The sequence below is a fragment of the Semicossyphus pulcher genome, unplaced genomic scaffold (assembly GCF_022749685.1).
Source record: "Semicossyphus pulcher isolate SPU_LCO1_2020_fin unplaced genomic scaffold, fSemPul1.0.p SCAF_15, whole genome shotgun sequence".
In the NCBI taxonomy this organism is placed as follows: domain Eukaryota; kingdom Metazoa; phylum Chordata; class Actinopteri; order Labriformes; family Labridae; genus Semicossyphus; species Semicossyphus pulcher.
Window position 1 is genome coordinate 26,407,057 of NW_027211659.1, and position 27,154 is coordinate 26,434,210.

The 27,154-nt window shown below is 41.2% G+C and overlaps 3 protein-coding genes and 2 non-coding genes across 5 annotated transcripts in view; 4 read left to right on the top strand and 1 right to left on the bottom strand.

Moving 5' to 3' along the window:
- Positions 1 to 1,209: 1,209 nt before the first annotated feature.
- Positions 1,210 to 10,456, bottom strand: LOC138592041 (high affinity cGMP-specific 3',5'-cyclic phosphodiesterase 9A). Its single transcript, XM_069662649.1, has 14 exons — positions 10,369 to 10,456; positions 8,293 to 8,454; positions 8,153 to 8,204; positions 7,902 to 8,004; positions 6,816 to 6,958; positions 6,654 to 6,713; positions 5,999 to 6,176; positions 4,076 to 4,198; positions 3,784 to 3,876; positions 3,555 to 3,622; positions 3,358 to 3,460; positions 1,785 to 1,889; positions 1,511 to 1,657; positions 1,210 to 1,404 (listed from the first exon to the last, which is right to left on the bottom strand). Exons 1-14 carry the CDS (start codon positions 10,454 to 10,456, stop codon positions 1,210 to 1,212), a joined length of 1,620 nt encoding a protein of 539 aa, XP_069518750.1.
- Positions 10,457 to 11,239: 783 nt separating this feature from the next.
- nifk (nucleolar protein interacting with the FHA domain of MKI67) lies at positions 11,240 to 15,118 on the top strand. The gene is made up of 6 exons (XM_069663143.1): positions 11,240 to 11,442; positions 12,334 to 12,462; positions 12,866 to 12,974; positions 13,212 to 13,423; positions 14,175 to 14,234; positions 14,499 to 15,118. Exons 1-6 carry the CDS (start codon positions 11,320 to 11,322, stop codon positions 14,712 to 14,714), a joined length of 849 nt encoding a protein of 282 aa, XP_069519244.1. The 5' UTR covers positions 11,240 to 11,319; the 3' UTR covers positions 14,715 to 15,118.
- On the top strand, positions 12,604 to 12,733 carry LOC138592938 (small nucleolar RNA ACA64). The gene has a single exon (XR_011308242.1). It is a non-coding gene; the product is annotated as a small nucleolar RNA ACA64 (small nucleolar RNA).
- LOC138592939 (small nucleolar RNA ACA64) lies at positions 14,269 to 14,399 on the top strand. The gene has a single exon (XR_011308243.1). It is a non-coding gene; the product is annotated as a small nucleolar RNA ACA64 (small nucleolar RNA).
- A 7,361-nt stretch (positions 15,119 to 22,479) lies between the features above and the next one.
- Positions 22,480 to 27,154, top strand: part of clasp1a (cytoplasmic linker associated protein 1a) — a 103,405-nt gene continuing 98,730 nt past the window's right edge. The window contains exon 1 of the mRNA XM_069663126.1: positions 22,480 to 22,700. Coding sequence (XP_069519227.1) covers positions 22,503 to 22,700 — 198 coding nt within the window. The 5' untranslated portion in view covers positions 22,480 to 22,502. The remainder of the gene's footprint in view (positions 22,701 to 27,154) is intronic.

A 27,154-nucleotide genomic window follows, 5' to 3' on the forward strand; every position in this document is an offset into this window, starting at 1 on the left:
ACACGTATCTACAAAAGTCACGCAAAAAGTACCAGCAACAGAAAATGTGCGACACTGAAATACCACAAAAGCTGCTTGTAACCTGTTGAACCCAAAGACTGTAAATATAGATTGTTTTAAGGGGATTTTTACAGTTTAAACGATGTGTTTACAGATGCATTAAGTGTCAATTTAACTTTTGCACACTCATAGTAAATAACTTAAAGTATTGTTCTCTCAAAATAAACAACTTAGCAGCATAATGTTCATGTTGTAATAGTCCCATTTGAATTGGCAATAAATCAGGATACGCTTCAGAGCGTGGCTTTTTGTGATTCAAAAGTCGGATAGAGACAATGTGAGTAACAATAGCTGTGTATCAATTCAGGGGCTCCATCCTTTGAAGGAGGCGGTCCATGGAGGATGCGTCCTGCGTAGACCATGCGTGAGACGGTCTGGTCTACGGCGGATTTCCTGTTTGCGTCAACAGCTGTTGCCCCCCTTACCCTTGTGTCACCAAACCCTGCTCCCGTTGCCTAGCAACAGGTAGTTAGCTGGCTAAGTATCATAACTAACGTCACGTAACTTAAACTATTATTTTTAAGATAATTTGCTTCAAGGCCATCTCGTTTGAATTGGCGTGCAATGAATCTCAGGATACGTTGGGCCGCGAAGGATGGATCCTCTGTGGCCCGGGAAAGGGAGGACGCATTTGTTGACTGCATCTGAAGGAGCCTTTGAAATGGGACAGCCTTCCACACACCGCTGTGACGCAAGTGGCCTGAATAGGGACACAGCTAACTTGTATCAACCCTCTCATCCAAATACAGTCACTACTGACTGCACAAAAACAAGATGGCGATTGCTAAAATGGCAAAATTGAGGCTTTAAAATGTTGGTCCTCAAACCAATGGGTGACATAACGCTGGCTAAGTCCACGTCTCATATACTGTCTTTACTTCTAAAACAGCCCAATCATTTGGTTTGAACTTAAGTTCAGCCTCTGAGTGGCTAGTTAGCTAATAATAGTTCAGGATAATTGGTTGGTAAAAATTGGTTGCAAACACTAAATCTACTTTAAACAGTACAAATGACTTGTGTTCAGCCCTGCAAATAAACAAGTTAAAGTACAGATACTTTAAATACATTGAAATCAGTTCAAAGTTGTACAATCTTTAGATAATAATGCCTTCAATAGGCCCAGCTTCTTAAGCGTGCTGTCCACATGCTTCACTGTGCGTCTGGTTTCGAGGTCTCCGGTCCAGCGTCAGTCAGGCTGTTGGCTCTGCTCTGTGAGCCCACAGCCGCCTCCTTACTCTTGTTTGCACTCTCGCTCTGAGCCCGGTTCTGCTTCTCCCTCTCCAGGGCTTTCTCCATCTCTGTGTAGTAATCCAGAGCCTTCCGTACCGGGCTGATAATGTGTTGCTGCAGAAGGAAGAAAGACTTAGAACAATGCACCTGAACCTTGTCCAACTTTACTACATTTCCCAGAGTACCTTGTCGATATTTGTGAAAATTAGCAGTAAATTACCTCGAGGCAGGGGAAGAGGTTTGCCAGCTCGATGAAGAGAGGCAAAAGGACAAATCTGATGAAGCCTGTTTGAGATGAAGGTTTGGTTACTTTGTCCCGGTCCATGAAGGGGGTGACAGGAAGACCCTCTAACTTCTCCACGTCACTCTGAGGGTAACCAAAAGGTCAGATCATGTAAGACTAAAAAGCAAACATAGATTTATAGTTGTAAGCTAATATTTAAGAGTTGTTTTGGGAGTATGAAATGTCTCAACATACAGTATGACTGAGTTACCTGGTTGTAGAATTCCTGCAGGAGACAGTCCAACCAGGGCTCAGCCACCTCCATGGGCCGCGCCTCGTTGGATATGTCGCTCACTTTGATCAGAATCATCATCAGCTGCATCGAGAGCAGGAACAAACGGATAATTGTCAGGTAACCAATACTTATAAAAGAAGGCTAGAGGTATGTTAAGCAATATCTGAGCAAGCATAAAAGTTACAGCACGAGGGGCGCAAGACAAAAAGTCTAATATCAAAATCCTTACAATGATTGAAAATTGCAGCTGCCGGACCAAAATGGCATTTTTGATACTGATAGGACACAAATTTTAGAGCTGATTATTGATGCTGCAGCCAACAAAGCTGATTTTTACAGCTGAATTACATTTCTCCTTTTCTATGTGACTTGAATATGACCGTGCAAAGATGCTCAGAAGTCTGCTTTCTTTAACAACTGACTTCATTAAAGAACATGTAACAGTTTTATAAATTGCCAACCAATTCTATTGCAGACCATTGTCCACTGAGCTGAGATGCCCTGGGAATGTTATGAAGTACAGAGTCAGAGCGCCCTCTGCTGGACAACCTGGTGACACTACAGCTCTGGAAAAAATTCAGAGACCCCTCCAAATGTTCCTTAAATCAGCTACATGTCACGGCCAGCCCAACCCAGACCCGAGCCCCACTGAAAACCTCCTGAATGTGATCAAGAGGAAGACAGATGGTCACAAGCCATCGATCAAAGCTGAGCAGCTCCAAGAGCAGCCTGACGTCACCTAACAGACTGTGACAGACTGGAGGAGAGCATGCAGAGATGCATGAACGCTGTGATTAAAAAACAGGTTATTCCACCAGATATTGATCTGTGAACTCTCCCCGAGTTTAAACATTCTGTTTAAACATGAACTTGTTTGCATTATTCAAGCTCTGAAAAACATCTTTGTTACATCTTTTCTTAACCAGTCGTCATTTTCTGCAAATAAAAGACCTCAATGAGAATATTTGATTTGGAAGTAGGAGAAATGTTGTTTACAATAAAACAAAAGTTCATTTCACTCAAACACACAACTATAAATAGAAGTTTTCCCTTAGCTGTATTTCTTAATCGTTGTTGAATTATGTGTTTTCATAGCAACACAAGGAAAAGCATACTCGCCAATATCAATATCTGTCATTGGCCAACACTGGGAGATAATATCTGGTTACTGATAAATCTGAAGGGCTCTAATATCTAGCAGGCTGAACTACAGCAGTACTTTTCCTATATAGAAAATCAGATGGAGCAGATTTTTAAAATCACATGCACTGGGTTAATCGTGGTTTACTTAATTTTTTGTCTGTCAAATCAGCACCCGATCAGTCAGGTAGTTTTCACTTTTATTAACGCAAAACAATGAATTATACATTTAAGATTCAACATCGGCTCAGTACACGTTTAAAGGTGCATTATTGTTTCTTGTTTCAGTATTTTCTGATCTTAATTCATCCCTCAAATGCGAAACAAAAAGATGACACATGAATTTCTCAGTGCATCTGCCCGTTGAACATATTGTGTCCTGCTCCCTTGTCTTACATTCTCCACTTACCACGTCTCTGTGATCCTTGTTGGTGAAGTCAAAAGCTGGCAGGATGGACTTGAACTTGTTGAGAATCTCGTTGTGCCTCGTCATGTCGGTGGCCAGAATGCATCTGCAGTTACAGCAGAATAAATCATATATGATCGGCTGCTCGGCTAACTTTAATGAGAACGTGCATGCTAACAGAAATGGAAAGATAATCTCACTTGATGATCCCTTCTCGAATCCGTTTGTACTGATCCATAGAGACATTTCTGAAGATGTTGCTCTCTGTCTACAAAACAGGAACATGTTTATTGCGTAGCTGAGAGGTTTAATCTTATTACCTTAGCCCTGGTTCTTGTGCAGGTTCAGTTCAAATCCCTAAACTAAAATGTATGTTTAATGGCAGCGTGAACAGAAAGCTTTGCACAGACAGCGAGTTGTCTTCCTTACCTTCTCCAGTATCTCGAAAGCTACAGCACAGTGGTGGTTCTCCAGTGGAGAGATGTCGTTGTAGCGCAGCGCGAGTTCAGTCCGAGCATTGATCTGAAAGAGGGTCAGATACTTGTTAGACTTTCTGATTGGGATCAAAATGAGTTGATGTTGAAGTAGTTCTGTATGCATTGATGCTCCATCCTCAGCAGATAACTACACAAACTGAACAGAAATGAGAAGGTGACATTCACACAACTGGAGGGAACAGGGAAGGCTGTCTAAAAAGCACACAGAGGGAATGTATCTATACCTGATAGGCGTTGTTGTATCCTGTGTGGTCAAGGTCGTGGCAGACTGCAGAGGTCAGCATGATCAGCAGGTCGGTGCTGTCCATCTTACTCCTCAGGTCAGTGAGCCAGATCAAACCATACATCTGCTCAGAGAGAAAGAAACAGACACATGCAGAACGGGGACCCGAGGTATTCTCTTGCAAATCATTTGGAGAAAGCAGGCGACCATCTACGGAAAGATTAAAGTCCTCCAACCATTACATCCATCATATGAGTTGATTGTACCGATCCTCCTATACAAACTACAGGAGCCTGAATGAGCCCCTCTGGTTAGGATTATGTAACAAAACTTCTTGTTTAGGTTCAGATAAAAATGGTTTCTGTTCAATAAAGTACACAAAAGTCCTTACATGAGTTACATTCTGTATGTGACACTAGTGCATACGTGAAGCTGGGATACTAATTTAATAGAAGTCAGCGTTGACTTTTATCACAAAAATCCCCAAAAGTCTCCACCAACACAAACAGGTGAAGTTAAGCTCAGTGTCTGTGTGTCTGTGTTGACGTCTAGTAGACAGCCAGCCGGATCCACCTGTCAATCAAGTGATCCGGCCCCTATGATTTAAGGCTTAATATAATTAAAACTAGTGTGTTATAAAAAAAATTCACCCCCGTACAGTTATCTTAAACAATAAAATTAATTATTTATAACAAAACCGTTTTTTGTACCAGGCTGTAAACATGTTTATTTCAGCTGTAAAAATGGGCATTTTCCCACCTGCTGTAATGTTATTTCTTGTTTTCTGGAGCCAGCCTCAAGTGGCCACTCGAGGAACTGCAGTTTTTTGCACTTCCGCATTGGCGGATCGCTTTAGCTGCTTGTTAGCCTGTTCAGTGTTCAAATTCAATTTGTTCAATCAAACATTTATTTAATCGTCGGCCAGTAAATAGGAGTCAGGAGTTGTTGGCTTTTCCCCGGAGAGATTACAGCGGACTGCAGTGATGAGAAGATCGGTTATTTTAAGTTTCCCGTTACGTGTCTGCTCGCCGCTCTCTCACCGGGCGAACTAAACACCTGCAGTCAGTCACCGACAGACTATAAATAATGAATTGAAATTTAAAATGAATGAAATCATTCATTATTTATACAGTCTATGGCTAATAACCGCTAGCTACGCTGAGGAGCTTATAGTCCTCAGCCATAGGCTTCAGCTCGGTCCCGCTCCGCCTCTTTGCCCGTCTCTGGATTAGCTGGATCTGGCATTTCCAATATGGCGACCCCCAGCGGCGGCGCAATTCAGGCTTCAAAACGCTTCTTCAGAAACCAATGGGTGACGTCACTGAGACTACGTCCATTATTTATACAGTCTATGGAAAGTCGGCACAGACACCCAGTCTGTAATACTGCAAATGCAAAGGCTTTCATCAGTGGGCCATAGGCTCAATCACCATTGTGTTACCTCATTCGGCGATAGATAGAGACTTAACATTTATTTAAATGAAAATCTTCAAGATAATAACTTTAAAGTCTGTTTTAAAGCAGCCTTTTGTCTCTGTTTCCTTCCTTTAGTAAACGTGAAAAGCATGAGCGGTCTGATTGGTCAGGTGTGTGCACAAAAAATACTTGAAAAGGCAAAATGTTTGTTATATTACATTACTTTCTGTTGGTATAAGAAAGAATGGGAAGAATCCTCAATGCAGCAGAGATACTTTATGGAATGCTGAAGATTGAGACTCAATCCATTACGTTTCCTCCATCATGGATGTATTTATAAAGCTGCCTGACCTGCAGAGCTGTCAAGTGATTGGAGTCACCTCTAATCCCTGAAGTCCTTCACCAATTAGTCGTAATTGTGTGTTTTCCCAATAAAGAGTACAATCAGTCTCTCTGATTTGGCCTGGTTAAACCTCACTCTAACACACTGGCACAAACACACACTCACCATCTGGGTAACACAGAAGCAGTGCTTGAAGTTGTGGAAAGGGATGTTGTTGTATCTTCTGTAGACCTCAAACAGGAACTGTTGCAGCACTTCAGGCTCGATGCTGAAGGTCTCCATGAAATCTAAATCTGTGTACATGACCTGCAGGAGCACCATGATCTCTGCATCCTCCCACTGCCTGCAAACACACACAGAATAACACCATGGGAGGCTTGGTGTTGACACAGGGTTAGCCTGTACATAGCTCTATCGATCCTTCGCCTTCATTGTGGATTTGCTTTAAAGGCTTTTGGACAAATTAAATGATGGCCGAGCCTCGCTGAATGCTGCGTGCACTACCTCCCCATGAAGCCCTCTTCAAACACAGTGTGTTGATTAAGCCTTTTATGAAGACCTTCTTTTGATTAGTGAGCCCTCTGCAGGCCTATTCATATTGAAATGAGCGTGTCGATCAGACGAAAAGGGTGACGGCTCCCTTCCTCTTCAGAAACGCATGCAGAGGTGCTTGTTGGGCACGACCGTCATTAGCCGAGCGTCTGTTCACCGGGGAAACAGGTGCACTGGTTGTTTATTAGTGATCACACAGGCGCAAAGACTCCCAGCGCTACAGGTGACATTAAAACACCACATTTATACTGGGCAAGCTTCAGCTTACCAGTTATCAAAGGTTGGGGTCTTTAAGTACTGCCGCACTTCCTCTGATACCTCCAGGGAGCTGCAAAGGTGACAACATGAGCATTAGAGATGACGAGATATTCAGAAACATATGATATGAATGGCACTTTTTTTCTATCAGGGAGTTTGACAGAGAACGTGCCTCATCTGAAGAATCTTTTCCCGTACATGCTCACACTCTTTCCTGGTTTTATGCAGAGTTCTCTTGTGGTAGAACGGGGAGGGTTTGTGTGTTCCCTCGGACAGGTCTTTAAACAATCCCAGCCAGCTCAGGTGCTCCACGCTCTGAAAAAGAGCGGGGATAAATATCGGTGATCAGTCATCGAGTCAAAGATCAAGCCTTCAAAATTACCCAAATATATATATATATAACTAATTACAGCTATTACAGCTGCCTTACTAATGAGAAGAAGGAGCTTTGCTGTTAGAGAGCATGACGTGTTCTTTTGTCAGACATTCCCTATGTGATTTAAACAATGCTATACAATAGCGTAGCATTACAAGTGATCAAGAGGGAAATAATGTGTGTACCAAATTTAATGTCAATCCTTCCAATAGTTTTAAAGACTTTCATTAAAAACACACAATGTCACCAAAACGGGAACAGTTCAACAGTTGTTAAGATATTTCAGTCTAAACCAGCGGCGAACCATCAACCGACAAAGATTCTGCAGACATTGGCATGTCTGGAGCCATAACAACACAAGAAACAATAAACGAACCATGAATGAAAACAAGCAGAGTTTAGAGGATCAATCAAGTCCTTGTTAAGATGGCTCAAAGGAGAACTGAAAACTTTGACCTGCTAGTAGCGTTAGAGAAAAAAGGCAGGGATCATCAGAGTCAGTAGAATAGATGCATTGGTTTTAAGATGTTGCAGTCGATACCAGAGATGAACAACCAACCTGCCAAGATACTGACTGACACATGGATCTCTAGAGCCATGCTGCAAGCTTTGCAAGAAATAACTTGACCCTTAATGTGTGTTTGCTCCTCAAGAACTGGGAACATTCGAGTTTTATGAAAACCATTTCGATGGACTAGAGAGAGTAGCATCTCTCTCCCAGCACAAGAGGTCAAGATACAAGTGTACAGTAATTGGTCGACTAAGAGTGAATGGCATATGGCAACCACCATCTTAAAATACAGGTGAATCACAGGGAAGTGAATTTGCACACCATGACAGCCTGACCACGGCTTCCTCCATCCTGTTGTTGTCATACCGTACCTCTAGTTTCTCTCTGAATGAATCCACCTGTTTCTTCATCTCATACACGACTGCAGGAGTCTCACCGGCCTCGATCAGGATCTTCTTCTCCAGGCCCTGCAGTCTGACATCACACACCACCAGTTGGTTTCTTTTCAAAGTAAAATGCCTCCAAAATGACTTTTTCACCTTTTGCATTAAATATAAATCCATCTTTTCTTTAATAATATCAGTAAGTAAATCCTGTTTCCCTTATATCCTCCCTGGCCTACCTTTTCTCCATGGCTGACAGGTCAAATCCGAGTGCACCAGCAAGCTCTGCACCTAAAAGTATCCACAAAAAAGGAGACTCTGAGCAGATATTCTATAAACCCGACAACACTGATTCTTCTCGGTAGCAACTTAAAGGTACCTAACGGCTCACTGTTGCAGTCGGCGGCCACCACCTCCAGCTTGTAGCAGGAGTTCGGGCTGTTGGGCTCGAGGTTCTGGGAGATGTTGATGATGCTGCCTCTGGGGTTGTACAGCTTCAGGATGTCGTGCGGTCCGGCCTCGGCTGCAGCGCGGAACAGATCTGGAGAAAATATTTTACGGTTTTCAAAGAGAAATTTCATTCGCTGAAGAAGACCATGAGGTTCGGAGGAAAGCTCTGGGATATGCTTGTGAGTGGCACTTGAGCGACACAGATTTAATAAAGGTTTAAGATTCCACCTTTTAATAATACAATCTTTATAAATGATTCATTAGTTATAACTAATACTTTACTTATTCTTTCTAAATAATTTTCTGTAAAGGTCAAAGGTCAAAGATATATTTATTATTCACAAAGGGCAATTTGTTGGACAGCTAGATTTAACCACAGGAATAACAGGTGTAGAATTTACTATAAATACAATTAAAGCTTTGTAGATGAAGTTGATCAACCTTTGAGTTGCCAGGTTGAGCAAAATCTCTTCACAGATGAGGCTGTTTGAAAATGCACCTTCTGGACAAATGGTTGCAGAGGATCTGGACTTGGTTGAAGTTGCCTTTTGGATTATGCTTCAAATATTGTCATGACCTGGATGACGGTGTGGACCCACTGAACACGAACTGACGCGGCTGAAAATTGGCCCCCATTTATTGTGTATTGCAAGCGGCTGATTCGCTGCTCATGCTGGGATAAAGAAAACTGTGATATACTACTTAGTAAACAAACCTTGTGGGATGTTGGTTTGACTGAAAAGACTCCTCAATTTATGCCAAAAAGTGACCAGCGAGGCTACACATGTGGGTCCACACTGTCAGAACCTTCACAGAAAGAGGGTCTGGACTAATATGCCAATGTGCCGAATTGCTAAGGGCTACTCATGGTGGATTCATGTTGGGCCTCTCTTTAAATAACTTAACAAAGAGTCGGTCTAGACCTGCTCTTTCTGTAAAGTGTCTCGAAATAACCCTGGTTATGATTTGGCGCTATACAAATAAAATTTGATTGATTGATTGATTGATAATATCTCTTTTTACCTTTACACTTATTAGTATTGGATTTCCAACATTTCTAACAGAACCAAAGGGTTTCGTCATACCTTGGCAACCAACAAATGTTGCCATAAATCTTCTAAAAGCATTTCATAATTATGATCATAAATTATTTATTGACCTTAATAAAATTAATTGTTACAACTTCACAATGAATCAGTCAGACGTTATTATAAAGCACCTTTCAAACAAAACAAAGAGCTTTACAAATATACTCATGCACACCTTAACAATGCAAAAAGGTTAATTGAATAAAACAAGAATAAAATAAGGGTAGTTAAGATATCAAGCATGCAATAACAAAACAATGCAGATAATAATAAAGTTAATGAATTGAATATGATGAAAAAGAGAAAGATTTAAATACAAAAAAATCAGTAGAGTAACACTAAAAGGTTAATTAAACAAAACAGCATAAAAGAAATGATAATGACGTGTACAACACATATATATATATATATATATATATATATAAATTATAAAAGATTTAACTACATTAGAGCCAGACTAAATCAATTAAGAACCGTTATCGAGGTTTGCAGTTTTGAAAAGTGGCACCTCGTTTAATAAGACTGCCTCAGAGTAAGCACCCTCTACTGTTAGATTTACAAAACTCAAATTAATATTCTTAAGCTTTATCTTTGAATCAGTGATCTTCAGTTAAGTGTTTACTTCTGCTCTCCTGACCTTACATGACACCAAGTCAGCGGATGTTACGAGAGTCTGAGCTGTCAGAGGCAGCTGTACCTCCGGCTGTAGCTCAGGCAACCTCCACAGCACTCACACAATTCTTACAGCTGCTTGTGTAACGACTGATGAATGCATTTGAATTATTTAATCAAGAGACACTTGAAATAATTGTCTGTACTATTTTAATGCAGCTCTAATTCAATGATAACCGTTTAGATATTTACAATATATTTACTCTTTTTCAATATGAAAAAGTGAGTATAATTTGTGCACCTACCTTTGACATCCTGAGCAGGACAGTCCACTGGGAACTCCGCCTGCTCCGGTTTCCCATTCACAGTGAAGTAGATGATTTTTGTTGCCATGTCATGAATTCAGAGCCGCTGATGGTGCTTTGTGTGTGTTCACTGCTGATCTGTGTCTACTGTCTGTCTGACCTCATCATTTTACTGGTAAACACCCCACCCCCTTGTTTTGATCCTCCCCACCTCCTCCTCTGCTCCTCCTTCGCCATTTTTGTTAATGACAGTGGGGGTAAATAATCTCTAATAATTTATCTGTGTATATATTTATGTTTCTATTCTTTATATGTATAATTTTGAGAGAGTAGGTTATCTTGCATAGAATAAAGTAAAAGTAAAGGTGTCTGTTGAGACAATAAATCATATGGAATAATAACAATAAAAATAACAGAAGACTGTAACTATTCATAAAACTTGCATAATGAAACAAAAAATAAAAAAACATTACATAAATTAAATGAAAAGGCTATATGGATTTTTTGAATTACAATACCTAAAGCAGTAAACGTGATTTGTGCATTGTGCAAAGACTATGCAAATATACGTATAGAATACAGTTTACATACTGAGAAAAATAAATCCAAACCATGAGTTTCAAAATTAGGAGATAATAAGTCATAATCGTAGAGAAATGCGTTTTAAAATTGAAAAACATTTCAGTTTGTCAGGTGGCAGAAACCACTCTCATGTTTGCTTTAGTTTCATTGATTGCGGCTGTTTAACTGCAGTTACTCCTCCTGGCCTGCAGGCGGCGCCGTGCAGAGCGCACTGCTCTTAATAACGCTCAAGTAAACCTTCCTTCCGCCCTTCTTTGGTTGTCACCCACATGTGCAACCGGAGGAAGAGATCAACGTGGTTTGTACGGAGTTGTTCGGTAGTGTTGTTTGCATCAAACCGTGTATGTTTCGTGTCATTTAATAATCGAAATGACTGAAAGTAAAGCAGAATCGGCTCCTAAGCCGGCCAAAGAGCTGCTGGCTTTGAACCCCAAACAAGAGTCCGAGTTCAAGAAGAAGGTTCAGGAGGCGAAGAAGAACAAATCGAGCAAGGTGAGATTAAATCGTGGCCCTGGAAGAAACACGATTTAACTATTGATTTTTTTAATGCAAAAATATCTTCTTACCATCCTCTTCCAAAAAGGGCAACCTTATTCTGATACCCGTCCTCGTTTGTGACCGAACATTAATCAGAAAAAGCAGTTATCGTGAATGCAGCTGCGTAGGTTTTACACATGGTCAAATACTATTAAAGCCGATGCTGTACATCTACCATTATAATTGAGTAATAATGGTACTGTTTATTTAAGTAGAGGCTGGTACTGCGATAATCGACATGATTTAAAACGTTAAAATGGACACATTTTATTACGTGCACATTTTTCGTCAAATACTTTGTTCTTATGTTTTACTTTGTACTCTTTATTGATACAAGCGGCATTAATGTGGAATTAAAAAATAGTTATATAAAATTAGGGATAGAGTATATCATAATAAATTATTTTAACAATAATTCTTAAAGTAGATATAATTTAAATATAAAATATAATTTAAACTGAGGTTAAACTAAAGTAGCTCAGTAGAAATCAGGCCATTATTAATTTTGTAATTTCAACCTCTGCTTTTCTTTCTGTGTTTATCTATTAAGGTAAAACCAGCTAAATAAATAAAATATCATTAGACCCCACCAATGGAGTACATATTAAAGACAGCAGAAATACAGGTGATTAAAGAGGGACACAGCCTCGACAAACAAAGTCAAAATGCTAGTCTTGCTTTGTGAATATGAAATTACCCCATCATATTACAACAATGTGAGTTCTAATCTTTTTTTTATTGTTGAAAGGTAACATTATAAAATGAATGCATAACTTGTTATTGCTTTGAGTTACAACATGTCTGTATGTTTATTTAATATCTTTTTGGCTGTATTTGTTCTTGCAGGGGATCAGTCTGAGTCCAGGAGTGATTTATGTCGGCCACCTGCCACTCGGCCTGTTTGAACCTCAGCTCAAAACTTACTTTGAACAGTTTGGGAAAGTCCAGAGGCTGCGGCTGTCCAGGAGTAAGAAGGTAGTGTGAACATGTTTGACTTATCTAACTGGAAATGTCCTCGTTCTTTGAAACAGAGACTAACATTGACTCACAACATAAAAAAATACCAACTTAAGTTTCATAAGGATCAACAAGAAACGCGTTTTTGCTGAATGTGGCTCAGACTGAAAATGGTCTCAGGTGTAACAATGGTCTGAGGTCAGATATCTGAGCCTAAAGTATCATGACGCGTTAAGCTTATCACCTGCTCACCTATTGGCAGAGCGATAAAACCCATGTGCCAACAATAACAAGATAATTACCTTTTTAAAGTTGAAGCATGAAACGTCAAGAATCTCAAAATGAAATTCAAATGTTTGTATGAATTATGTGATATTGGTCCTTTATCTGTCTGTTATTGTCTCCAATCTCTATCTTACAGACGGGTGGAAGTAAAGGCTATGCATTTGTAGAGTTTGACTGCGATGAAGTAGCCAAAATAGTCGCAGAGACTATGAACAATTACCTCATGGGAGAAAGACTCATCAAATGTGAGTATTCACGGTCATCTACATGTCAGCTAGTCACCGGCATGATTCCTGTCTGACTAAACAAGAGCATAAAGTCCCCTAACACGCATGTGGGTTGAATCATATAAAGATTAGTTGACAGGTCTCATACCAGTCCTCACACTTTTTGTTTATACTTTTGTTACATAATGATTTAAATCAATTTACTCTTATGTATATTTCTTAATGAGAGCAATGTTGCTTCTTGCCTTATCCCAGGTCATGTGATCCCACCAGAGAAGGTTCACGAGAAGATGTTTGTCGGCTCCCAAAGAGAATTTAAGAAACCCTCGTATCCGGCTGTCGATCGCTACAATAAGAAACGCACAGCAGAGCAGCTCACAAAGATGAAAGACAAACTGCTGCGGAAAGAATCGAAGCTCCGCAAGAGACTTGCAGCACACGGCATCGACTACGACTTCCCTGGATTTGTAAGTTTAACTTGCATAGCCAAATATCACAAATTAGCCTTAAAGGGAGTCTTTAAAGCACACAACACCTTCTATAGGATAGTCTTTGGAGATTTGGATGATAACGTACATTTCAGCCAACTGTGGTGTATTCATGAGAGGCAGAATCTTGGTGCTGCTGCTAATTTGTCCTAGCCTGATTATTGGGGAGGTTGCCCCCTGAGTCCTGAATAGATGCAATTTCCTGCCAGGTGACCAAAAATTGCGTCTCTCCTGAGTTTGCATTTGAGTTGGTCATTCCAAACCCCATTACAAAAATGCATTTTTTTCCCCAAATCTGTGACATGATGTAGGTCAGGGGTCTCCAACCCTGCTCCTGGAGAGGTTTCTCTGCACTCTAACACACCTGATTTGAATGGTTTGCTCGTTATCAATCCCCTGAGACGCTTCAGTTGGTTGAAAACGAGCAACTCATTCAAATCAGGTGTGTTAGAGTATGGAGAAACCTAAAACATGCAAGAAGGCAGCTCTCCAGGAGCAGGGTTGGAGACCCAGAGGAAGTTATTTCAGCCTCCTTTTGACACAATAATTCAAATTACAACATGGCATGGTTTATTTTAGTTGTAAATACAGCCCAATTTCAGCTGCCCGTTTCATGTGACAGGTTAAGAGGCCCTCTGCAGCAAACGCCATCTGAGGTGTCTAATTGATACTAGTTGATAGTGATTTGTTTGCACCGTTTTAACCTTTAATGCTGTTTTTGTTTTCCCAGGCGGCCCAGGTGCCTCCGAAAAAGAAGTCCTCTGATTCCATGAATGCGTCTACATGTAGTGTAAGTAAATCACTAGTGTTATAATAGCTTTGGCACAGACTGAAAATGACCCCAGGTGTATCGGTGATCTGGGGTCAGATAACCGTGCCCATATTACTGCGGTGCATTAAGCTTATTGCGTGTGTCTCTTCGTGGCTGCGTGATAAAACCCATGTACCAACATACTCTAACTCTAAGCTGCAAAGATTCATGGGAAAACGTGAACCAAGAAAATAAACATCTCCTCCTCCTGTGTGGCTAATGAACTCCTTTCTTCCGCTCCAGGACACCACACCGGTCTGCACGCCGTCCGTCCTGGAGAGGAGGAAGTCCATGGTCGTTGACGATGATGCAGATGATGAAATTGTCCTTAAGTTGCCGACTGCAGAGAAAGATGAAGAGAGCTCCTCAGAAGAAGAGGAGGAGGCAGACAGTGAGAAGGAGGAGGAGGATGAGTCAGAGGGCGAGGAAGCCTCTGAAGAGGACGGAGAAAAGGAGTGAAAGTCCTCTCCCTCTTTTATTGTGGACTCTGTCCGAGAGCAGAAGCATACATCAGGATCATGTTCGCTCTTTTATTTGGTCACATGATTATTTTGAACTGCGTTTAGAAATCCCATTAAGTGGAAATCACATCACATTTGAAAAAGACGCTCTTATTTAAGACTCTACCGTAATTGTGGGTATTACATTAGTTGAAGATGGTGCTTGTAAAATCATCACAGTCAGCTTGATGTAACTGTTTTGCCTGGACTGCTTTGAAAATGGCAAATGTGCTGTTCAGTCTCGGAGCAGGCTGATGTCTTTGCCATACGGGGGCAATAATGTTTTTTTCTTTTGCTTTAAAACCACAATAGTGTGGTTAGATTTGTAAAATATGGTCTTTAAAAATAAATGTCTGAACTTTCTCTTGAGCGATCCTTTTTATGCACGACGTGAGGGTAATTTTTTCAGAAAACGTCTAACAAAAATGGCGTACACACTGCCAGTGCCACAAGGCTCTTTCACAGAAGACATTCTGGCTGTGTTTGAAATGCAGCACTATATTCTACATACTACGTGCTATATACTGCATACTGCGTTCGGCGGTAGTCTGAAGTATGGAGTTTTTCAAATTCATTTCTCAGTATGCTACGCCAGGCTGAAGTAAACATTAACCGCCGCTTCTTTAGCTGTAGCGCCCCCTTCTGCTGGAATGCTGCTGCTGTACTTCATTTCAACTGCCCCTGTGATGTTCCAGCGCTTTGCATTATGGGATACAGTAGGCGAGGTAGACTGCTCCGATGCAGACTGGAGATTTTCACTGAATCAGAACAACATCCGGGTATTTTTGCCATACTGCGCATTTTGCTTTTGTTTGCGTACTGCAGACTACATGTTGGCCAAATCAGTCCGTACTGTTAGTATAGTATGGCATTTCAAACACAGCATGTGACTTTTCACAGAAGAAGCTACCGGACCAAAAAAGTTATGTAATCATTGAAATTAATTGTTTTTAAAACAAAAATATATTTTTAACCTTCAGTCCCATATACATAAAAGTGGTTATGTTTATTATTGCTTTACATTATAAATTTTTAAAAATGCGTCCTTATCACTTGAGGCTATACAATGACCGAGTTATTTACCTTAATTGTACACTACTAAAAATCGTCAAAGGAACAAACAATTTAAATATTTTACTATCTACATAGTATGGGCAAATATGTTTTGTATTTGTTTAGTGTAAGTGTAGTGTAAGATGTTTCCCATTGTTAAAATGCCTAAGACAAAATAATATTTTTATTTCATAAGCAGGTAAACCGCAGCATTGGGAGTACTGCTGTTTACTTTTTAGAATTAGAACAAAGTTTATTGCCAAATAGATTTACATATGCAAGGAATTTGACTTGGTGTTTAGGTGCAAAACAATTAACACAGAAGTAGAATACAAATAAGTACAAAAGCTAATAAACAGTGGTACTCCTGCTGTCAGGGACCCTACATCGAATTTAGATAAAAATGGACAATAAGATATAAAAAAGCAATATAATACAAAAATACAACACTGTAACTAAAGAGCTGTACGGATGTGCTGGTATGTGCAAGATGATGGTAGTGAAAATTAAATAAAATTAAAAACAGTGCAATGTAAAAACACACTATATGTAGTTCAGTGTGCGTTAATGCATAATGCATAAATCTGAATTAGAGACTTTACATTAGGATAAGAGTCTGTGTTGTGTGGGGAGGGTGGGGTTACTATTATTCTTCTTATTTATTGTTTATCAGTAGAATATTAAGTATTTCTAATAAGCTATGTGCAACCAATTTGTCCATGCATGAAGAAGAAATTGACTTGTTTTTTTTCTTTTTCATTGTATTTCCATCAAGTCAAAATATTAAGAATACAGTACATTTCTTGGACAGTGAAGTTTTCTTTTTGGATTTTGAGAATGAAGTCAAAATGTAAAAAAATATCCTGTTTGTTAAAAATGTAACCTTCCTCTGATTTATTTTTACCTTATATCTGGCAATAAAATGGAAAGTTTTACTTAATTGTCTGCATTTCCTACATTTTGCCTTCAGTCATGATAATTGGACTTCCTTTTTAACATTTAAACTTTATCCTTGCATTTTCACTTCATTCTTGAAAAAGCAAAATTAATAAATATTTTTCCCCTCATTTTTCCCCTTATGCCTGTCCCCTTTAATCTTCCACATAAGCCAGGCACTGAACCCGTAAATCCTCACGTTTATCGTTCAGTGTTTGTGTAAAAATGTAAATCCTTGTTCAGAAAAAGCCACCATTGCTCTTCCATCAAACCACAGACCCTCTGAGCCCAGTAGATGTCGCTAGACGCTGAGTTAACACGTCCATGACACACCGACAGGGTTTTTTTCTCGCATTGCCATGCGACAGTTTTCCAAGTGCCAACATCATCCCTGGATCCACTGCGCCTGCGCGAGACGATCCCATTCTTGTCCTGCAGGCAGCATTCCGGGTGGAGAGTGTGAGAGAAAGAGAAAGGCAGGAGAGATTTTCAGGCCGTACACTTTATATTTACAACAAGAAAATACTCGCTGTGTGTCCTAACCAGGTGCGGAGTTTAAGCAGGATATGGTGAGTAGAAATATGAATTGTGAAGCTTCATTGTCACATTTTCTTCTCTTTGTGCTGCCAGCCTGTCTGCCTGTCTGTGGACTGACGTTTCATTGAAAGGAAGGGCTTCGCTAGGGGCTAGCTTTAGCTTTTATTCCTCACACACCTTCTCTGCCTGGTTCAGCAGGAAGAGAAGAAAATAAACAAAGAAATGTAATGTTTCACGGCGACACAGAGGAGGCTTATGGGTAACGTTAGAAGAGTCTGGAGGCTGTCTGTGGGCTCCTCCGTTTGGTATTACTAGCAGTGATGGTCAGGCTGTGAGCTAGCTGGAGCTCAGCTAACACTGTAGAAAAGGGAGAGGGGTGTGTATTGTTTGTGTGCGTGTGTGTGTGTGTGTGTGTGTGTGTGCGTCAGACATCAAGCAAATCAATGTGACAGGTACAGTGGTCTCTCAAAGGTTAGAGTAGGTCTAGTTTAAATTAAACACAGAAAATGGCTAAAATAAAATTAATTTCTGGCTGATAACTAAATATAAAGGGTTATGTATTTTTTCTGGCATGTTTTTTGTTTTCATGGTTTAGACTGTCATAATAACAGATTAAGTAGATTATAACTAAACTGTATTAATCTCAGACCTCTGCACAAGCACTCACACATGCATGTTTACTTTACTATTCTTTGAGGTATTTACATAGACAAACCTTAACCATGACCATTACTTACCTAAACCACTACTTAACCTAACTCTAACCTTAACCACTGACCCCAAAATCTTACCAATTGAGTACATGGCTTTTGTCCTCAGTTGCACAAGCTGTCCCCAACCAACTGCTCTTAAGTCTGGTTTGTGTCACACACACTTAACAAACACACTTATGTCAATGTACTGCATACACAGGAGCAACATGGACACGCGCATTTTGTTTTATCTGCTTATTATTCATCTGTTTTAAAGGGCCAGTTCGCCGATTTTCAACCTCAGTCCTATCATGCTGTTATGGGGAGCTAATGCCATCATGGTAGACAAAAATGCAGTTTCGCTCTGTGCCTTTGGTGGACACTATCCGCTTCTCCAATGGGCCCTGGAAAACCTCCGCCAGATGATGCGTTTTACGTTCAGGGAGCTCGCTAAACTACACTTCCTCAATCTAGGACGCCCGCCTCCGGCGTCATGTGTTGTTCAAAATCATTGGGTTTGAAATGTAGCCTGCAGACCCGAAGATTTTGTAGACGATCCCCCGGTATATTCTCGTCGTATTTCGGATTCTGTACTGCTCTGAGCCGTTGTCTGCAGCGATAAATGTCCTTGACTAGAAACGGTAGTATTTCACTCCAGCATCTCTCGCTGGGCCGTTCCTTTCAGAGGGAAGGGGCGCAATGCACGCTGGGTGTTGGGCGAAACCACAAGCTGTTTGTACAACTTTCTCCAAGCATTGGCGCCAATTACAACTATTATTGCTTCTATCGATCACAGAGAACACCAGCTTTGACTGACAGTGACTTTTTCCAGGGGAGAATTGCTTCTTTAACTGACTAAGGCTGTAAATTGGCTTCAGTTAGACACCATAGTAATATGTTATCCTCCCTGATACGGATCCGACACCTGTGCAATAAAAAAATGTGTAAAAGCTGTATACTGCAAACTCTGCATGAGGAAACTGTTGCCACCCCTTCAAAATGCAGCCTGGCATGCTGTATACATTTTACATGTGGGATTTTCATCCATCCTTTATCTATAGCCTACCGCTTATCCTGTCAAGTGTTGCAGAGGTGCTGGAGCTAATCCAAACTGACATTTACACTTTCATATGTAATAAATTGCCAAATTGCTGACATTTTCCCAGCTCTCATTAACATCACACCCTCCGCGAGCATCAGGTGATAAATTACTTCTGCTCTTTTCGCCAGTTGCCAGTGACAGACATGATATATCCTTGGAGACCGCACAGCACAACTTGCTGTCTTTGTTAAAGGAGAATTGATTTGACTGTGAAAGAAGTTTACATAATTTGCGGTTTATAAACGCTAATGTATTAGCTGATACCTGAGGCTGTATCTGAGGCCTTTTCAGCGCTGGTGTCTGTGCCATAATATTTCTAATGGCAGAGATAAGATAGCAATCTTAGAGGCTAAAAATTCACCAGTTACCAATATGGCTGCCGATATATAAAGGAATTAACATTATTATCCATTTCCACCAAATTCTAGTGCAGACCAATGTGTGTTCAGTTTTGATGCTTTGCTACATGTGCTGCAGACAGTGCTGCGAGTATTGTAAACCACTGGGTCTGAGCGCTCTCTGCTGAACAAACTACGTGATGACACTAATTCTTAATCACCTCAAGCATTTTTTTCTGCATTATCCGTTACGTAAAAAAGTTTTGGTGTGCATTCAAAAATATACTTTCTGTTATCTTCAGAAGTTAAATATTGGCCAACTAATATATCTGTCGCATTGTTTTTCCCTTGGTGACAGTGTTTACCTGCATCGTCTCTGATAAATAAACTAACAAATACACCAATTTTACTGTTACAGCAGTCAACTAGTAAAAAATGGAAACTTCTACATCATGTATTGTTTTCTATTGATTGCACTAACACATAGAAAGTATCTCACACATTATGGCACCAAGAAGGTCACAGTCCAGTGAATCTTGCCCATATCTTGCTGGTTCAAGACAGGTTTGATTTTCACTTCCCAGAACAAAGGCCATCATCTGATAGAGATGTTTGAGCATTCCTTTCTGGGAGATAATCTTGTTATCACACAGAAGTCTTATATAATATGAAGGGAAAAGGCACCCTCAGACGGAGCAGTGAAAAGCTGGAACCAGTAGACACAACAGTGACGTCCATGTTTGTTTGGAGTCGCTGCTGAAGTTTAACCCCTCAGCCCCTGTGTGTCCGCGGTGATGGTGGTTTGCGCGCTGAGCATTTGAAGCTGTCAGAGAAGAGGGGTGTGGATGTTTGGGCGGGGGAATCCGTCACCAGCCATGATTCAACTGTCTTGTCCGGTTTTGTTTGATGGTTTGATTCCCAAATGTATATTTGACACCCAAACATTACACCGTATGGTTGTCTTTCATCTCATTTCAGAACCATGAGCATTACTTCTGCAGAGAGAAGTTTGAAAACCACCATCAACATCAGTACCCTTAAAGTGACACCGACACAGTGTTCACAGCTACATTGGTATTGCTTATAGGTGGTGCAGTGGTTAGCGCTGTTGACTCACAGCTTGAAGATACCTAGTTCGAAATCCCAGTTTGGAAGAAGTGGGCCTTTCTGTGTGGAGTTTGCAAGTTCTCCTCGTGGTACTTCAGTTCCTCCCACAGTCCAAAGACATTCTCATTAGGTTCATTGGTGACTCTAAAATTGCTCATAGGCGTGAATGTGAGCGTGACAGGTTGCCTGTGATTGACCGGCGATCAGTCCAGGATGTACCCCGCCTCTCGCCCAATGACAGCTTGGATTGGCTCCAGCCCTGCGCGACCCTGAACAGGTTAAGATGGAAGAAGATAATGTATGGATGATGCAGCTGACAATGATCGGAGTGATGTAGAAATGTTGGCAAAGCCATACTCTACAATACTCTCAGCATTATCTGCAGCACATGTAGCCGAGGAGACGGTGGTCCACACTGGAATTGTTGGACAACATATACAAATGTTAAATATTAAAAGTCTGTCTTTATTCCAGTTCATTAGTTGGTGATATGGGCTGCAGTAATGGTAATCGTTGATTTCTCCTCTAAAATCGGTATCTGTATCGGTCTTGAAATCCCATATCAGTTGGGCTTCTCATTTTACTACAAATAGCTACACAGCGCTCGACTTGACCACACCGTAGACCGTATAGCTTTAGCTGCTGCATTTGTTGGCCAGTTGCACGTTGCATTGAACACAAAAAGTATTGAATGCAGGAAGTCTTGAATGAAGCAGTTTGGATGCTGCTTTGCACTTGGTTATTTGACAGATAGCTTAAAGGTATTGAGCCCTGGTACTCTATTGGTCACCAGTTAATTCCAAAGGTGTTGGATGCGGTTAAGGTTGAGGGTCTACACAGGCCAGTCCAGTTTTTCCAAAGCAAACTGGGGAAACCACTTCTTGCTTTGTTCACAGGGCCGCTGTGATGAGAACAAGATGAACAGAAACTGTTGCCACAAAGTCGTAAGCTGTTGTCTGGAGCTCAGTCAGTTGATGGATGAATTGTTGAGACCGTCCACAGAAAAAATATCTATTTTGATAATCGTTCTTTATATATATTTTAAGCCATTTTTCAAGCAAGAATTCCCGTAATATGATGATCTGCTTCTTTCTTTGTATATCAGAAGTTTGACGTAACATCTTTGGGTTTGAAATGTTGGACTGCCAGAACAAACGATGTCCTACTGACCAAAAATTATAGACAAAAAACCCAAAACTCTTCATAAATGGCAAAGCAAGCAGCAATTCCACATTTATGAAGCAGCAAAAGTTTGACATTTTGGCTTCAGAAAATGACTGAAACGATTGCTTGTTTTAAATTCACACACTTTTTATGTGGTTAGCTTAGCTTAGCTTTTTACTACAAGCTCAAAAGCCTGAAATTATTTAAGACTGACTTCTTAAAAGTGTTAATTTGATTTGATCATACAAAAACTGTTGTGTTTTGTTCCTTCTGCTCCTCCAGGGCTCTCCAGGCGAGATCCCGGGACAAGACATGGAGCTCTAAGCTAGCTCTCTACATCCATCTCCATTTGCTGCCTGGCACTCTGCTCGCCGAAACCACCTCCACTACCCTTGCTATAGCGGTTTGGCTCAGACTCCTTCAAGAGAAGAAGAGGGGGAAAAAAACCCAAGTGGGAGGGAGCAGTAAACTTTCCCCAGCTGCTTTCCAGACACACACATGCTGCATTGCTGCCATTCCCAAAGCCCTGCTCCATCCATCTCTAGGGCACAGCCACTAGCTTGCTAGCGAGCTAGCACTTTGCACAAACACAAGGCCTGACCTCGGGGATAAAAATAAAGGCAGACTGTGCAATTGCCTGTTTCTTTTTGTCCCTTTTCCGGGTCACCCTGCCGCACACTCGCTAACTGGGGCTCCTTTTGTTGAGCTGTCATTCCCGCTGCTTTGAGCGGTGGAGGATTGCTACTAGCGAGTCAGCCAGTCTCTCATTCATACAGACAGGCTGAGGAAGCCAGAGGGGCTGGTTATCAGAGGCCAGGATGATGGAGCCCAGCATGGAGAACTGCCTAGCTCAGGTCCTGCAGAAGGACATGGGCCGACGGCTGCAGGTGGGGCAGGAGATCATTGATTACATTCTGGACAAAGAGAAGTCCCACGACCTGGAGCAGGATCAGACGGCGCTGGACAAGATGGTGGACGGCATCGCCAGCTCCTGGGTCAACTCTAGCAACTTCAAGGTAAACTCAAAGGGATTATGGGTCCTCAGTTTGGGGAAGATTTCCACACACCTACACCCACACTGGTTTACACCTTTACCACAACCACAAAGCTTTAGGACTCCCCATTTAAAGTCTGTTTTAGACAACAGGACATTATTGCTCTCAGGCATATCAGTGTGGCAATTTTAATGTCAATTCACAACCAGTTTTCTACCCATGGAAATAGTTGTCAACTCTCATTGTGGATCAATGTAAGAGGCAGTGATTTGATGAACCTTATGCTTGAAATTGTGTGGCACATTTAACTCAGGTTCAGAGCAACTTAAAGTGGACTTCTGTCGTTTTTAAATACAATCAAGACGTTATTTTTGCATATTTTGGTGTCTAAATGAAATAAAGTTGCTCCAGTACATTGCTCCAGCCAGCAGTCTTGAAACTGGCTGTGATGGCTGCACTTAATCTTGAGTGTCTGACAATATCATGGAAGGACCCCTAAATGGATGTTTTTCTTTTACAGAAACATCCATTTCATGACTTTTTTTAAAGCCACCAGACTTCATGTACAAAAACATCCATTTAACCTTGTAGAACACAGGAGTTGCTGCTCGTCCACTGCCTCACACAGTTTATTTGTGTGACTTTTTGTGTTTGTTTGGATCCAACACAGTGTTATAAGCAATTACACAAACAAACGACAGATAGAGTCATCGGGAGACGATCATTTCCAGTGTTCTGCCTGGTAAAATGACTGTTTTTCTCAGTGAAGTCTGGTGGCTTTGAAAAGGTGATGTAACAGCAATCTTACCCGTACAAAAAGGTTGTATTTTTTTTAACAACTAGTCATTTGGACCCTAAAATATGTAAAAAAAACAGAGGGGCCATTTTGGAAATGCTGGATTTCCCCTTTCATTAGAGCAACTGGGAAAGAAATACGCTACAGTGGAAGCTTGCTGGATTTGTGCTGCACTTCCATGTCATTGTGCAGCCACATAATGACCTTTTTCTACTTTGTTTAAGGAGGAATTTCCAGTTTTTCTCACTGTTTGCCGTGCAGAAACCGTTCTCAGGCACACAACATTATTGTCTCCATTCACCATGGAGCTGGCCCCCATTCTTCTTCTGTGATTGATTGTGCGTTGTTTTGGAGTTCAATCTAGGGCACAATTTTATCTGACCCTGAATTGTGATTACATCAGCAGTTCCCTCAGTGCGCGACCACAGGTTGCTTTGCTCTGCCATGAGTGTAAGAACACAATGTTTACCAAAGCTCTGATTTCATGTCGGGATATGCTGCTTTTGCTCTCCGTGTGTCAGAAAATGTCAGAGATATCTGCCTGAACAAAGCCGTGCCTGCCCCCAATGCCCTACATACTGTAGCCGAGACAAAGGAGAAGGCTTACGGTTGTATTTTTGCTCTTGTGCAGTCTCTGCTGTGTTGCTATAGAGTGTTGTGCCGGGATGGTAGTTTTTATGTGCTGCAAATTACAATGTGTGTTGCATTTCTGTGTTTGAGCTCTTGGAAGTCTTGTACATGCCTGAGAGAAACGGTGATGAGAGGGCAGAGAGTCTGAAATGTAAGTTTAGGACAAGTAGAGAGAGAGAGAGAGAGAGAGAGAGAGAGAGAGAGAGAGAGAGAGAGAGAGAGAGAGAGAGAGAGAGAGAGAGGGAGAGAGGGAGAGGGAGAGAGGGAGAGAGGGAGAGAGGGAGAGGGAGAGAGGGAGAGAGAGAGAGGCCTAATTGGATCTGGCCTGGTTACAGCTCTAAGTACTGGAAGTCCCCATAATCAATACTTTTGGTACAAGGCAAACATTCCTGCATTATTGCAAAGTAATAATTAGCCTTGTTTTGTGTCTTTATTGTAAATATTTACTCAGAAGAAGATTCTGTTTTGAAGCCTGGAGTTTGGCGTTTCGGCTGTAGCCATCTTGGTTTTGAAGCCAGAAGTGACCATGATTGGACAAAGTGGTGGTAGCTGAAGAGGAGCAAATGTTATCGGCAACGCTAGCGGTAGCATTGTTAGCAAGGTGCATCCATAATTCACTGTAAATATTATATTAGTTGCGTCCCAGTCCAGGGGCTGCAGCCTTCGAAGGAGGCGGTCTACGGAGGATGTGCCATGCATAACCTGTGTAGACTGTTAAAGCCGAACTGAAATGAGACGGTCTGGTCTACGGAGGATTTCCTGTTAGCCTCACCAGCTGTTGCTGCCCTTAGCCTCGTGTCACACAATGCCGCTTCTGTCACATAGCAACAGGTAGCTAGCAGGCTAACTAGCTAGCATAACTAACGTCACGTAACCTCTTGTGTGTATCTTAAGTGTATTTAAAGTGTAAGAGTCCGCCATCTTGTTTGAATTGGCGCGCAATGCATCTCGGGATACGTTGGGGCCGGGAAACGGAGGATGCATTTGTCAGCCACATCTGAAGGAGTATTTGAACTGGGACAGCCTTCGACGCACGGCTGTGACGCCATCGGCCATCAAATACAGCCTGCGAAGGGTGCAGCCCCTGGATTGGGACACAGCTATCCATTGGGATGCTAATTTTGGCTAGCAAACGACTTTAAGATCAAAGTGGACAGCCGTCTTTTCAAACAGCTCAGCACTGAACAACACATTTTTCAGGCCACCGCGGTAGCAACTTCCCAATCACTTGGTAGCAATACCCTAAAGCCTACTCTGCTTTGTCGTTTATTTTACTCCAAATGGAACAAATGAAAATCATGCTGCATTAAAGAAGACTTGAAACAAGTGATTGAGACCGTAATCTCAGAGGAAAATGTTTTCTGTGACTCATGGAAATGTACTCTATCTGGCTTTTGCAACCAGTGGTGTCGCCCCCTGCTGGCCGCTAAAGTAATGCAGGTTGAACACGCTTTGCACTGGCTTCACGTAGACACAAACTATGGCATCCTGCATCAGTCATCAGTCCTGTTGTCAGCAGTTCTTAAAAGATTTAAGGTTAGTTAAACGTGCGTGGGGCAGGGGAGTCAGTTTCTTAATGTCGAGCTGAAACGGCATTTCGAGAGTATCTATCTTCCGTATCGTGACGTATTTCCGAGTGAAACAGGACGTGCAGGCGGGACATATCATTAGAGGGATTTGATTTGATCGTTGAGAAGTGGGCGTAGACAGACGTTCTCCACAGCGCAGTAGCTAGCTAACTGACCGAGCGTTCTTGGTGCTCTGCGGCTAAATGTTGCAGATTGATCGGTTGAAATTGTTTGGTGCTAACTTACGTAAGCACGCGTGAAATTAAGTTTTACCGGAAGAAAAAATGATCAGATTTTGATATAAAAATACGAAGAAATGGATTTTCTGTATTTGTTTTGGTCTATATTGTCAAATAGATGCACAATATTACCGGGGATGTGATCTAAAAGGATTAAAATGACATTTTTCATTTCAGCCCGACTTTAAGTCTGACTGGGCTGGTAGAAACACACATCGCTACTATTCGGTTGGCACAACTCTTGTATTGTTAATTATTCCAGCAGTTTGCTCAGCACAGGCCTTGCTGATCACTTGGCAACTAATGTGGAAACTATTTAGTCTGAGAGAAAGAGAGAGAGGGCGACGGATTCATTCGCCATAAATGGAGCTTTGGGCGGAAGCCTGTAATAGCAAGCAACTGTTTAAATGAAGACCTAACAGCCTTCACTCTCTGCTAACATTGTGCACCCGCTGTGTTTCTTCTGCTGCACAAACCTTTTGTGTTTAGATAACAAACAGTAGGTCGTCTGACATCTGACAAGTCAGGTGTAAGGGAAAACCTTTCTTTTAGACTTCAGCAGAATCAATCAGTTTGCTCTTTCTTGTTTAGCCTCGAGTCTATATAAGATCTTGCCAGCTAAGCTAACAGATAGCTTAGTTTGGGACGACAGAATAAAAGACATTGAACAGTATTTTAGTTTCTGCTGAATAAAATCGTTTCTACAGCAACGCTGATATTGAAAGATAAAAAATGTTCCCCTCAAGGTTACTAACGATAACACTGTTTCTGAGCTTTTTAATATTGCATTCGGTGGACATTTGCATTTGCAGATATGAATGTTTTAATATGTTTCAGGCTGCAAACTTTTGTGAGGTTCAGTTTGCTTTAAATGGTTGCTTTAGCACGACAGGATATGTTTGCATATGTTAACTAACTGTGTACTAATAGGAGCTTGTGTTTGGCTTGTCTCAGGCTAGTCTCTGTCACATAGCCTACATGTTCCTGCACGGCTGCTGTAATGTCATTTGGAATGGAAGATAATAATATTGGATTTCATTCTTTACTTGATAGACTTGGTAACCTACAGTAGCTCTGCAACTTATACATTTACAGTGGGCTGTAATGGATCTCAGGAATGTTCCCATGAAATCAAAATGTTTTTAATCATATATTGTACTGGGGGGTATATATCCTTATTTAGCATCAAACTAAACACTTTCTTATTTTTTTTGTCCCTCCATCAAGACAACCTAGTGTGTA

Bases quoted from the DNA above. Each gene is read 5' to 3' on its own strand.
- LOC138592041 (XM_069662649.1), bottom strand. From the start codon at position 10,456: ATGGCAACAAAAATCATCTACTTCACTGTGAATGGGAAACCGGAGCAG. The intron at 8,455-10,368 runs GTAGGTGCACAA...TATTTTCTCCAG, and splicing joins TCCTGCTCAGGATGTCAAAG to ATCTGTTCCGCGCTGCAGCC. The intron at 1,890-3,357 runs GTAAGTGGAGAA...CTCTCGATGCAG, and splicing joins ACAAGGATCACAGAGACGTG to CTGATGATGATTCTGATCAA.
- nifk (XM_069663143.1), top strand. From the start codon at position 11,320: ATGACTGAAAGTAAAGCAGAATCGGCTCCTAAGCCGGCCAAAGAGCTG. The intron at 11,443-12,333 runs GTGAGATTAAAT...TTGTTCTTGCAG, and splicing joins AGAAGAACAAATCGAGCAAG to GGGATCAGTCTGAGTCCAGG. The intron at 14,235-14,498 runs GTAAGTAAATCA...CTTCCGCTCCAG, and splicing joins TGAATGCGTCTACATGTAGT to GACACCACACCGGTCTGCAC.